The 14,103-nt window shown below is 34.6% G+C and overlaps 1 protein-coding gene across 4 annotated transcripts in view; it reads right to left on the reverse strand.

Annotated features, from left to right (window-relative positions):
* Positions 1–14,103, reverse strand: part of LRRC63 (leucine rich repeat containing 63) — a 195,144-nt gene that overhangs the window by 175,914 nt on the left and 5,127 nt on the right. For all 4 annotated transcript variants that reach the window (XM_056794875.1, XM_056794876.1, XM_056794874.1 and 1 more), the window contains exons 3-6: positions 11,851–12,076; positions 6,729–7,373; positions 6,442–6,513; positions 121–302 (exon numbers count right to left, since the gene is read on the reverse strand). In XM_056794875.1, the coding sequence (XP_056650853.1) occupies positions 121–302; positions 6,442–6,513; positions 6,729–7,373; positions 11,851–11,956 (1,005 nt within the window). In that variant the 5' untranslated portion in view covers positions 11,957–12,076. The remainder of the gene's footprint in view (positions 1–120; positions 303–6,441; positions 6,514–6,728; positions 7,374–11,850; positions 12,077–14,103) is intronic.

Raw genomic sequence — 14,103 nt, forward strand, 5'->3', positions numbered from 1 at the left:
TGTATATCCAAAGGAAGTTTCATGTGCAATCATAGACTACCATCTATAATGGCTTAAGTTTGAAAGGCTAAAGAAAAAAAATAATGCTAATGAATATATAATCACTGAAAAATATTATACCTTAAAATTAAGTGCATTTCTTCCATATTGATGGCATCTTAAAACAGCTATTTTAGCAAGGTTTAGCTTTGGATTATTTACATCTATTGCATCTCTACTAAAAAAACCTTCCCCATATATAGCGAGTTCATTATCTTCATGGTGTTCATCTTCGAATTTGGTGAGTAAGTCTGTAGGTAAATCTAAAAAGAAAAACATACTGGTATTATATGGAGATCTTAATACTATATCGCATTGAATAAAAGTTGAAAAACAGACCAGGGAGTACTGTAGGGGTCACCCCAAGTGGTCATCTGAATGAGGTCACAATATTTAGGATTGAATTGCTTGAATCCATTTTTCCCATTTTACAGTTGTCTCTGTCTACCATTCAAATTTTTTTCACCCCTACTTTTTCACCCCTACTCAGTGTATTCACTCTATAGAGGAGTGAGTGGGGACAAAACTCGGACTTTTTCTAAAGTGTATAAAGTTTCTTTTGTCTCTGAAAGTCCTTCCCCTTTACCTGTCAGTGTCTTTTACCTTTTAGTGATCAACTTTGCTAAGTCTCCTGAGGAAGACTATTAGCTACACAAATTATAAAAGTGAGAAAATTTAAATATATTCCTTAAAGACAATTTAAAAATAAAACTAGTAATTAAAATGGGAGATAAAAGAAAAAGATGTAAACCTAAATTGAGACTAAGAAATAATATCCAGAACAATGAGCAAATCAGAGGAACAATTAATAAATATGAGAAAGAGAATAATAGCAGTGAGATGCTAAAACAAAATTTGTGACATGCAATTAAAACACTTCCATGTAAAAGAATTAACTCAGTACATATATACTAACAAAACAGAGAATTAATTGGGCTGATAATATTAAAAAAATGAAAATCAACAACTTAATTCCTAAAAGATATCATGAGAATAAAAAAAAAAACAGGTTGAAAAAATACCATAGAAATGGTCAATAAAACCAAGGCCTATTTTTTTTTTACCTTTGAAAAGACTAATAAAATTGAATAATAGTAAATTAACAATAAAAAGAAGGGGGAATCAAATTACCAATATTTTTAAAAGAACAAAGTAAATTCATAAGGAATGGAGGGAAAATTTTTAAAATGTTAAATTCTATGGTGGGAAAACTGAGCCTATAAAGTAGAAAGTCACATACTTAGTATGATGACTGTTGTTTTCAGCAAAATTCCTCCTACCTAAAAATTTAAAACCGGTAAAATGAGGCAAATTTTTAGTATCTGAAGCTGAATCAAAGTAAAAAGAAGGAAACATTGCACAAAATCAAAACTTTATGAAATAACACCAGAAAACTGAAATACTTAAAGCTTCCACTACCCATCACCCCCTTCCTGTTCGATGTATGCCAGTTACTCAACATTTATTAAATGCCTATTGTGTGCTAGGCACCCGGCTAAGTACTAGAAAGGCAAAAAAAAAAAAGCAACCAAAAAGCACACAATTTCTGTCCTTGAAAAGCTTACAATTTAATGGGGGTGACCGCATGTGAACAAACAAGATATCTATTCAAAATAAAAGATGAAATAATCAATAACCTGGAGGTATTATAATTAAAAAGATATTGAAAAAGGCTCTCTATAAAAGGTGGGATTTTTGCTGGGACTTGAAGCCAGGGAAGCCAAGAAGTAGGGAGGAGGCAAGGAGAGCATTCCACCCTTGGGGAATAGCCAGAGAAAACAGCAAGAGTCAACATATGGAATGCTTTATTTGAGAAGGAACAGCAAGGGGACCAGTGTCATTGGATCACAGAGTATGGTGGGAGGGGAAGATATCAAAACACTAGAAAGGTTGGGGAAATTAGTATGAAGGGTTCTGAAATCTGGAGGAATGTTTGATCCTGCTGGTAATAAAGAGTTTCTAAATTGTATGGAGTAGGGGAGTGAATTGGCTTAAGGAATATCACTTTGAGGGCTGAGTGAAGAAGGATGGATTATAGTGGGGAGAGACTTGGGACAGGCAACATCAGTTTAGGCATGAGGAGAGGAGGACCTGCACCAGGGGGTCCACAGTAAGGTGAGAAGGGGAGATGCTCATGTCATGGTGGTCTATACAAGAAATGTCACGAGGTGAAACTGACAGACCTTGGGAAAAGACTGGATGTAGAGAGTGAGGAGTCAAGGATAATACTTAAGGGACAGGAAGGATTGGAAGTGCCTTGGACAACAATAGGAAAGTTTGGAGAGTGGGGAGAAGGTTAAAGAGAACAATTATCAATTCACTTTTGGATGGGTTGATACTAAAATATCTACAAGATATCCAGCTCAAGATGTTTAACAGTCCTGTACCAGAATGTCAGGCATGAGAAGGAAGAGAAGTTATGCATATGAAAGACAGTGTGATAGCATAAATGACAGGATCTGGTGACAGATTAAGGTGGGAGGTGGTAAGATTCTAGTTAAAATCCCATATTCTAGGAGAAACCTTTCCTGACTCCCTTTAATGTAAATCCCTTCTCTCTACTGATAATCTCCAATTTATTCCATAGATATCTTGTAGGTAACACAGTTATTTTTCATACTGTCTCCTCCAAGAGATAGTGAGCTTCTTGAAAGCAGGGACTCTTGCCTTTCTTCGTATATTCAGTGGTGAGTATTGTTAGGGGTAAAATCTAAAATTCACAGTATAGTCACTTAATAATAAATGCTTATGGACTCTGTGCATTTAAAGCGACAAAAAAGACACTGAGATTGTGAGCTGTGGTGATTGGGTGGGTGGTTGTATTTGTGGCAGTAAGATGGAAATTCAGAAGAAAGGAGTGAGGAATGATAATGAATTATTTTGGGATATATTGAGTCTGAGATGCCTATGGGATACCCAGTTGGAAATAACCAGTAAGCAGTAGGGAATATGATTCTGGAACTCAGAAGAGAATTAGGATTGTATAAATAGATCTAAGAATTACCATCATAGTAATAATCATTGAACCAATGGGAATTGATTAGATCATAAAGCAAGATAAATATAGAATGAGAAAAATCCACAATTAGTGAGCATGATTTGGAGGCAGGTCTATCAAAAGAGACTGGAAAAGATTGGTCTGACAAATAGGAGAAAACTGTGTCATGAAAGCCAAGGGAGGAGAATAATCAGAAAAAGAGGGTGATCAATAGTGCAAAAGGTTGTCAAGAGATCTAAAAGGAAAACTGAGAAACTGACAATAAATTAAACTAATAGAAGAACATTGGTTGGGGCAGCTAGGTGGCTCAGTGGATGGAGATCCAGGCCTAGCGATGGGAGGTCTTGGGCTCAAATCTGGCCTCAAGACACTTCTTAGCTGTGTGACCCTGGGAAAGTCACTTAATCCCCATTGCCTACTCTTTACCACTCTTCTACCTTGGAACCAACACACAGTATTGATTCTTAGACAGAAAATAAGGGTTTAAAAACCAAATAAACATTGGTAACTTTAGAGAACAATTTCAATTGAATGATGAGGTCAGAGACTAGACTAAAAAATTTTTGAAGACAATGAATGGAAAAGTAGAGGTGCTAATTATAGATATTTTTCTCAAAAAGATTAACCACATAAGGGAGAAAAGATATGGGTTGGTAGATATTAAGATAGTCATTGGATGAATATGCCAGTAAACCAATTAAACGAGGATATTTCTAGAGAAAGGGGAATCATGGTTATCTTCATAGACAGTAGGGAAGCAGACATTAGAGAGAACAGAACTTTTTACCTTCTCCCCCCAAAAAAAACCTTTCCTCTCTTCTGAACACCCACATTTCTATTGAGGGCATCACTCTGTTTTCAGACTCCCAGGTTTGCAACTTCACAGTGTTGACTTTAATTCCTTACTCATCAACCCACAAATCCTATCAATTCCCAAATCTTGTTATTCAGGTCTCCAGAACATTTTTTAACATTTGTCTTCTCACTACTGACAAGGCATCATCTTAGTTTGGACCCTATTATAATGATTCACAAATTGGTCTTCCTGTCTCACATCATTCCATATTCCAATCTATCCTCCTTATAGTTGCAAAAGTGATATTTCTTAAGCACAGGTCTCATCATCTGCCTTCTTTACTTAATAAACTCTAGCAGTAACTATCGCCACCAGGAAAAAATACAAGTTCTTCTAGTTGGCATTTAAAGTCATTTACAACCTTGCCACAACCTACCTTTCCCAGTATATTATATCTTACGCCCTTTCCCATACTGTCTAGTCTGCCAAGCTATCTTCTTGCTATTCCTTGCACCTGACACTTTAGCTCTGTGTCTTTGCACTGACCATTCCAACTGCCTGGAATATTCTCTCTCCCCATCTCTGAATCATAAAATTTTTTCATTCCTTTAAGATTTAGCTTCATAACGTATCCTTCCTACATGAAATCTTTTCTGATCCCCCAACTTCTACTTTTCTTGTTTCTAAAACTTACATTTTAAAAAATTGTGCTGTATATACTTATGTATATTTTATCTCACCCACTAGAATATAATGTTTTGTGAGCATGATTGTTTCATTTTTGTCCCAATGAATAGAATCCTGGGCAAAGAAATCAGGAAGATCCAAGTTCAAATCTTGCCCCAGGCACTTACTAGTTGTATAATTCCTGGAAAGTCACCACTTCTCTCAGTTTTAGTTTCTCCATATATAAAATGGGAATAATAACAATAATATCTTTCTCAGAGGGGTTATGTGAATATGTCAAATTAAATGACATATGTAAAGTGCTTTTCAAATATTAAAGAAGTATTATAAATGCTAGTTATTATTATTGTTATTATTATTCTACTACTACAATTCCTTGGATTGTAACACAGTGCCTTGCACATTGTAGGTGCTTAATAATTGCTTATTAATTACAATTGAGCCAAGATAGCAGAATAAAGTCAAGGACTTGCTTGAAATCTCCCAAATTCTCCAAATAACTTCAAAACAGTATCTCATCATGAATTATGGAGTGGAAAAACCAACAAAAGAATGAGATGAAACAATTTTTTATCCTAAGACAACTTAGAAAGTCAACAGGAAAGGTCAGTTTCACTGGGTTGAGAATGAAGCAAAAGTTAGTGCTAGCCTTTGGGGTGAATGAAGCAACAAAGGTTCAGCAAGACAGCAGCAGGCTGTGTACTAACAAGCTACTGCAGGCTTCCAGGGCAACCAAATCAGTGGCAACTTCCCGAGCTCTTGTCCCACAGATTGTAAAAGGGCCGGATGACTGATCAGAAGAATATCACAGGGAACACTTTGCTAACACTGGGTGCAGGACTCTGTTGCACTGTCCATAGAGGAGGATCTGGGTCACAGGACTAGGAGGAACATTAGCAGGGGAATGGGGATCCTGGCCACAGCTCTAGTGAGGAAAAAATCTGCTCATAGTTGCTCAAAGTCCAGAGACCAGACCAGGAGAGCAGATCCTTAGATCATATCACCTTGGAAGAACTGAAAACTTACAAGTTCCCAGAATTATCTCTGGAAAACGCAACCCTTAAGCTTAGAACATAACTGCCTTGACCCCAAGAGCAGAGCCCAACTTTATCATAAAGTTAAAAGTCAAGAAGTAAGCTGGGGAAATGAACAAAAACCAAATAAACAAACAAAAAAGAATCTGACCATATAAAGTTACTATAATGACAAGGAAAATCAAAACACAAATTCATCTGTCAAAATGGCTATATGTGAAACCTAAAATAAAAGATGTTAATTGGTTTTAGGTCCAAAAAAAGACTTCCAGAGAGCTAATAAAGGATTTAAAAATCAAAAAAGGGCATATATATATATATGTATGTATGTATGTATGTATGTATTTATGTATGTGTATGTGTGTATTGCTTTCTTTATTTTTCTTGGGAGGTTTTGAGAGAGTGGGTTTTTTTATAACATGGCTAATATGGACATATGTTTTGCATGATTGCACATGAATAACCCATATCAAATTGCTTGCCTTGACGAAGGGAAGGTAGGAAAGAGAGAACTTGGACCTCAAATTGTTTTTATGTTTAATTGGGAAAAAAATAACTCTTTTAAAAACTGTAAATACAATCACTAGTATCTAAAGAAGAGCTGATGTTTCATTATTAGCTACATCTATAAATCCAGGTTTAAGTGGAAATTCAAATTCAAATACCAAGATGTTCCACATAGTTCTAATATGCTTAATGGCTCATTATTTAACACTAAAGAAATTACGTATCCAAAGCAATCTATTTCTGTGTCCTGGGAAAGGTTTAAAAATTGTTCCCTTCCTCACTCATTGCCTGTCTATCCTTGGGCCTTTAGACTCTCTTACTTTGTCTTATCAGAAACTATTTCTTTGTCTTTTTAGGCGATATATTAATAAATCATTTACCTGATGTATCTGATGGTACTAATGATAATTTAGATTCAGTTTTTTTTTTCCTCCTTCCTTTTTTGATACTTTCTAGAAAGAAAAAAGAGAGAGAAATGAGTTTATGTTTCAGGTGGGGGCTTGGGAACTTGGAGGCAAATTCATATACTTCCTATTGATAGTTCCATCTATCACCAGCAAGGAATATTCCCTTGGAAATATAAAGTCATAGCTTTGCAGAAAAATTCATAAAATTTTTGAAGAAAACAAAAATTATCCCAAATCAGTTAAGATTAAATAAGCATTACCTGTCAGAGCTGTTGTATTACACTTTTTTGCTTCTGGTACTAATAGCTTATCAAATGAAAAAATTTGGTTGCTTATTATTTCATGAGAGGGTTGCACTTTAGAAATCCACTGACTTTTATTTTTAGCTTCATTTTTCTCTTCTGCCATATTCATAAAGGGCATTGTAAAAGGTCCATATGCCAAGTCTGGGGTAGTTATGCCATCTTTATTGGTTTTTCTGTAGCTGGATAGGTGTCCTGATCGGGAACTTAAAGGTGTTAGGGACCTAGAAGATATGGTTTTTGAATGTTTTTCTGTTTCTGAAGTTTCTGAAGTACTGTCCATCAAGAAGTTTTTTATTGTATATGACTTTTCTGAAACACTTTCTTCCTTTCCCCAACTGCAAACTGGTATATAGATAGGACTGCCACAACTATCTTTAACTTTTGAGATGAGTAGATAAATATTTGAATGTTTCTTTGGTGTCTTGTCTAAATCCCCTTTTATCTTCCATTTAAAAAGGAGATTTTTGACATGGATCTTGGATTGCTTTCTCCTTTTAAAAAATTTTCTAGGAATAATTTTCTTCTCCATTTCTTTTGGAATAATTTTACTAAGAGATGGTTTAGGAAGATCTTGTTGCTTGAGTACTTCATTGGTAATAGCTAAATTTGGGGGAAAGGGGAAAAAAAGAGGGAGAAAATATTGAGAGAATGTTTATTAATCAATATAAGCCTTTTGGTCAAGAAAATGTAATGGAACAGATCTTTAAGTTAATATATTTCATCATTTATTAAATTATTGTATTTATTTAGTATAACAAAGAGATTCTTCCCTTTAATGAACATGCTAGCTAGAACACACAAAAGGTTGGGGAGCAAAACACGAGTTAAATAACAACCCAAGATAAAAATGGAAATAATATCATAGAGTAATTAATGATCATTCAGCAAATGAAAAATATAAATAGTCAAGGTTAAAAACTCAAAGCAATGAGAAATTTATTGTAGAGTAAACCATTAGGGAAAGTTTTATGAAGGATGGAAAACTTGTTTGGGGCATGAACAGAAGTGTAGGACTTGATCTAGTGAAAAAGGGGGAGTAGGGCATCTATAGCATCTGTCTTCTTCATGTAAGCTAATTTTCAACTCCACAATTCTAGCCCCTCTGTTTTGATTAAGCTCTAGCTTCATATGTATAATTATTTGATTCAGGATACTTCCAACTTAGGGTTCTGCCATTTCCTCTCAAATACAAGTAAATATTCCATGAGTTAAAATTTCTAGTACATCTAAGATGAAACTTATTTTCCCTTCAAACTATTTTTCTTTTCCAGATCCCTATTTCTGTTCATGGCATCATCCTTCTCACAGTTCCAGTGAATCTAAAATCTCAGAGTCATATTCTGTGGCATCTGTTTCCTGCTTCCCCACAACATCACAAACTCCTTTCAGTTTTTGTTACTTGGACTGATAATCCTTTCTCTTCATTTCCATTAACAACATCTTAGTCTAAACACACATCACCTTACTCTTAAAGTCATAAAATAGCTTTCTGTAAAATAATCTCTCATTTTTTCTCCATTCTAGGATAGACTAAAAACAGCAATCAATATTATCTCCTCTGAATATTATTTTGATCATGTTGTTCTTCCACTAATTTTTTTTTAATCCTTACCTTCTTAGTATCAGTTTCAAGACAGAAGAGTGGTAAGGGTTAGGCAAATGGGGTAAAGTGAGTTGCCCAAGTTTACACAGTTAAAAGTGGCTGAGGCCAGATTTGAACCCACATCCTCCTGACTCCAAGCCTGATACTCTATCCACTGTGCTACTTAGCTGCCCCTTCTATTTAAAATCGTAAATACGATCAATCCTTAACATTTACCTGTTTAATTTTTGTGACTTCAAGCATTCATGTGATTTCATTAGCAACCTCATTTTCATTTTCACATTCTCAGTTATGTGCAGTAGAAAAAAAATGAGAGACCCAGTGCAGGCAAGTTTGTCGTGCAGCAGCTGGTATTCTGCTAGGCACTTCATTGGTTCCATCACCGATCACAACCTCAAAGTTAATCATCTTGCCTCTGCAATGCTCCCTAACCCTGAAACCCTTAAGGAACTCAAAAAGCACAAAAGCAGGTATCACTGATGGATTATTTCAAGCTGGTACCTCCTTCACAATCTAATTCCATCCACAGTCAGGAAAGAAAGGGATGGGTTGACAATGTCAAGACCTCATCAGTCTCGGTGTCTTCCAATAGCAGGCACTAAAATCCTAGCATCCTCTTCTCCCTTGGTTTTCAGAGGGCAACTAAAGCAGAAAGGTTTATAGTAATACAGTGAATAGTACAATATTCTCACACCACCATATGGCACAGTGGAAGGTAAAATTCAGGTTAAAAAATATTTTAGCTTGAAAAATATTTGTTTTGCAATATATGGGACTCTAGATTTCAAATGTTATGAAAAGTGGACAATCTATCTTGAGATGTTAGCAAAAAAGGTCACAGAATTCTAAGAAATCGCAAGTGAGAAGAAATGTTTTCCATGTTACGAATTTAATTTTTTGTACTGCATTTTATGAGTTATTTCATGGTTACTGTGTTAGGACAAGTCCATATCATCAGAATTAACATTTTCTTACAAAGAATTGTATGCAGAAAAAAATGTTTTTTCTTTCAGCAACCGTAGCAAAAGATTACAGTTTTTGATGGTTGCAGAAACCTAGTCCTCTATTTCTTATACGTTCAAGGTATCAAAATTTGCATTTTTTATTTTTGCATTGTTTTCCAAGAAAGTTACCCCCATTAAAGTTGAAGATTGGCTGCTTCTTTGTGACTCCATTTGGAGTTTTCTTGGCAAAGATATTGGAGTGGTTCGCCATTTTTCCTTCTAGCTCATTTTATAGATGAGGGAATTGAGGCAAATAGATTTAAGTAACTTGCCCACTCTCACTAAGTTACTAAGTATCTAAGGCCAGATTTGAACTCACAAAGATGAATTTTCCTGACAACTAGCCCAGCACTCTGACACCTAGCTGCCTATTAAATTGAATCCATTTTTCATAGTGTAGTATTATCTTATAGCTGGTCCCATCATACCTATTCACTTATTTACCATTACTTCATAACATGAAACCCTCTGTTTTAGTCAGGTTATTCTTTTAACTGATAAGTACAGAGAAAAATGCTCATTCCTACCAATATGTTTCATAGTATACTTTGTCTGAATTGTTCCCCCAATTCTTCTCCACCAATCCAAAGTCTACATTTTCTTTAAGGCCATAAGTGAAAAGAATTATTCAGCAATGAAAAAGATAGAGAAACAAACAAAAAAAAAACAAATTTTAGCCTGGCCCTGCCCTTCCTTTGGCCATTATCTCACTGTCTCTGTCAGGATCTTCAAATGAGTAGACTACACTTGCTATCTCTACTTCCCCAACTCATTTTCCATGGCTCATTTATTCTATTAGTCCTTATGGCCTGACTTCTATGATTAATAATGATAATAGTAATAATAATAGCTGACATTTATTTGGTATTTGAAATATTGTAAAATGCCTTACATCAATGTCTATATATCTGCATACAACACACAATTATATGCAAATGATAGATATCTATATCAATATGGATATTATAATAGTTAAAAACAATTAAGGTACACTATTATCATTTATTAGTAAAGCATGACTCTACCAATAAATGGGATTTTATCCTTTCTAGCAAAGCTAAGACCCATTTATGGAGTTAAAATAGTACTTTTCATAGTTTTGGAAAGTACAGAAAATAGAAGACTATCATCAGAGAAGAAAACTTAATTGAATGGAAATTGGGAAGAAGGGCTAGTAACAATCCCCTCTTTCCTTCCTGGGACTAAGAAATGTTCGTTGCTTAGGTCCAGCTGCATCTGCAAGGACAGAGGTAGCAAACCAGACTTCTTTGGATAACAAACCAGACATCCTTGAATGATAGAAATATAAAAATACTAGACCAGAATCCCTGCAGTCACCTGCATCCTTCAAGGGTAAGAGATTTCCTTGACATAAGGAAAGGACAGTGATTAACAGAAGAATTAGATTTCTAAATTTAACTCATAGGACAACTAAATTTCTGAATTAAGCTCAGAGACAAAGAATTATGACTTGGGCAGTTACAGGACAAAATTGATTACATGTAAATAGAATCAAGTAAAAAGATACAGAATCAAGGATCAGCTCAGTGGCTTAGTGAATTGAGAATTATACCTAATAACAGGAGGTCCTGGGTTCAAATGTGACCTCAGACTCTTCTTAGCTGTGTGACCCTGGGCAAGTCACTTAACCTCCATTACCTATCCCTTACTGTTCTCCTGTCTTGGAACTAATAATGTACAGTATTAATTCTAAGACAGAAGGTAAAGGTTTAAAAAAAGATACAGAATTAATATGATTATATCAATATTATTGATTTTAAGTATTTATATATATATAGTTGTTTACATGCTCCTTGAGAGTAGTCTATTTTTTTGTCTTTCTCTATGCCAGTGCCTGGCATATGATGCTTAATAAATGCTTGTTGACTTAACTAGGAAATGAAAATAGAGTGATAATATTCCCTGTGCTTAAAAGACTTATCTAATTGGGGAGAAAGACATAATCATTAGCTCGACCTTTCTGTAAGTTTCCTTATGTGTTGTGGAAGGAGGTCAGATTAGATACTCCCTAACTTTTCTTTTATATCTAAGTTCAATAAAGTTGGAGGTAGAAAGAGGGATCCTATTATTAAAATGTTTAGAAGGATAAATGTGTTAGTCATGTTGAGGTAAGCTTTCGTAGAAATCAAACTCCTAGTCAAAACTAGGGAGGTGAGCAATAGAAGGGCACATGATGTGAACACTGGCACAAAAGACTGGATATGTTCATTTCTAGAATATTCAAGAACTATTATAGATTCATTTGTCTAGAGGGGAGTTTGTGTTGTCTAGGGGATCAGAGAGAAAAATCCAGAGCTATAAATTGGAATCAGAGAGGGTACCAAGCAAGTATTTACTTTTAATCTATATTCATTTTTTAAACATGTATAATATGTCTTTATCTTTAGTTTTGTTTCTCTGAAACTCCAGATTGTAGAAACTGAGGAGTTCTATGATTGATGTTACATACCTGATTGATTTTTTTCTTTCTTTGGGTAAAGTGGTTTAGGACAAAGCAGTTTAGGGCGGAGCTTTGGAGGCAAAGGTCTTCGAAGGAGTTGTGACTGTGTAAACATCTTATTTAAAATTGAATTCTGTTCTTACCACTCCTAGGTTAAGTAAAATTGATGAGATCCTGAAATGTTCCAATTGCAACCCCAAGACAGCTAATTAAAATTACATCTCAATATGTTTCTCTGAAAGAAGAAAATTACATATATAAATGAGCTAAGTACATAGAAAGTACAATAACTTTACATGAAAATAATTTAATAACACCTTAATTTTTTTTAGAAAAATATTAATAACTTTACAGGATTAGTAAATTAGTATAATACTTTTCTAAAATTTAATAAACTTTCTTATTAACTTTAAAGTTTTATGTAAATAATAAATAGCAATGCCTAGCTTTTTTTAATAATACTTTATGGTTTACAAAGTGCTTTGCAAATGTTATCTTATTTGATCTTTAAAACATCCTTGGGAGGTAGGTGCTTTATTATCCCCATTTTACAGTTACAAAGGCACAGAAATTTTAATCAATTTGTTCTGGGTCACACAGCTAGTAAGTATTAGACAGAATTTGAACTTAGGACTTCCTGACTCCAAGTTCCATTGTACTATAAATGTACTATCCATTGTACTATAAATGGTAGTTTTGCTATTACTAATATTACTATTAATGCTTCAATACTTCAATAGACATAGGTCTATAATCTTGTCCTGTGAGTAGTCCCTTCATTATTACACAAAAAAGAAAAAATGTTTTCTTCTGTCTTAGAATTGATACTAAATATCAGTTCCAAGAAGAAGAGGTTCCAAGAAGAAGAAGAAGGTCTGGGGTTAAGTGATTTATCACATAGCTAGGAAGTGTCTGAGGCTAAATTTGAACCCAGCTCTCAATCCACTGAACTACCTGGCTGGCCCTAATCCCCTTTCATCACCCCAAGTGAGTCTTGACAATAGGCATTTTTCATCCTCTTTAGGGGTTGTTTCTTTTTTTTTTTTTGCATAGATTAAGTAGACCAGTCTCTTTTGAATAATCATGGATTTGTTGAGGAGATAGAGTATGCTCTGTGGCTTGTAATTACTCCTATGTTATCTGCAAAAAAGAAACATCTGGATATATATCCTTTAAGAATATATTCTAAGAAACCATAAAAGAAAACTGCCCAGATAGCTTAGAACCAGAGGTCAAAGGAGACTTGGAAGAATCTACTGATCACTTCTTAGGGGAAAAAAAGAGAGAACTCCAGGAAATTATAGCCAAAATCCAGAACTCCCAGGTCAAGGAAAAAATACTACCAAAAAAGCCAGAAAGAAAAAATTCAAGTACCTTAGAGCCTTAGTCAGGATCAAACAAAATTTAATAGGCATCACTTTAAAGGAGTAGAAGACTTAGCATAGGGTATTCCAGAAGGCAAAGGATCTAGAATTACATTAAACAATAATGTGCCCAACAAAACTGAATATAGTATTAGAAGAAAAAAAAAGATCTTTAATAAAATAGAAAACATTCCTGATTAAGAGTCCAGAATGAGTAGAAAAATTTGACATTCAAACAAAGGACTTTAAGAGAAACATAAAAAAGGAAACATGAGTGAGAGAACATAAGAGATTAAACAGGGAGCAGCTGGGTGGCTCAGTGAATTGAGACCAGCCCTAGAGATGGGAGGTCTGGCCTCAGATACTTCCTAGCTGTATGACCCTGGGCAAGTCACTTAACCCCTTTGCCTAGCCCTTGCCACTCTTCTGCCTAGGAACAAATACATAGTAATTGATTATAAGATGGAAGATAAGGATTTTTGTTTTTTTTTAATAAAATAAAAAGTAATATTAAACAAAGTTAAACTTTTAATTCTTATATGGGGAGATAATATACATAATTCCTCAGAACTTTATCATCACCAGGGATATCAGAGGGAATCTAATCTGACAGACAGCCTGGGTAGGATTCTATAATGTTTGGATAGTCTCAAAAGAAGAATGGAAGGGTGAGGAAGAAGAATGCATAGGGAGAGGTGGGAAGTCAATGAAGAAGAAGGAAAATCATCTTATACAAATGGGATATACAAAGAAGTGTTTATATATCTAAAAAGTGTAGGCTGGGGTAGGGAGTGGGTAAAAACTGAAACTTGCTCTCATCTGAACTAGTTAAAAAAAACAAAGGAAAACACCTTTACTCATAAAATTAAATACAGCAATTCATCTTACATAATAGCAA

This window comes from Monodelphis domestica, chromosome 4 (genome assembly GCF_027887165.1).
Source record: "Monodelphis domestica isolate mMonDom1 chromosome 4, mMonDom1.pri, whole genome shotgun sequence".
NCBI classification, from domain to species: Eukaryota; Metazoa; Chordata; class Mammalia; order Didelphimorphia; family Didelphidae; genus Monodelphis; species Monodelphis domestica.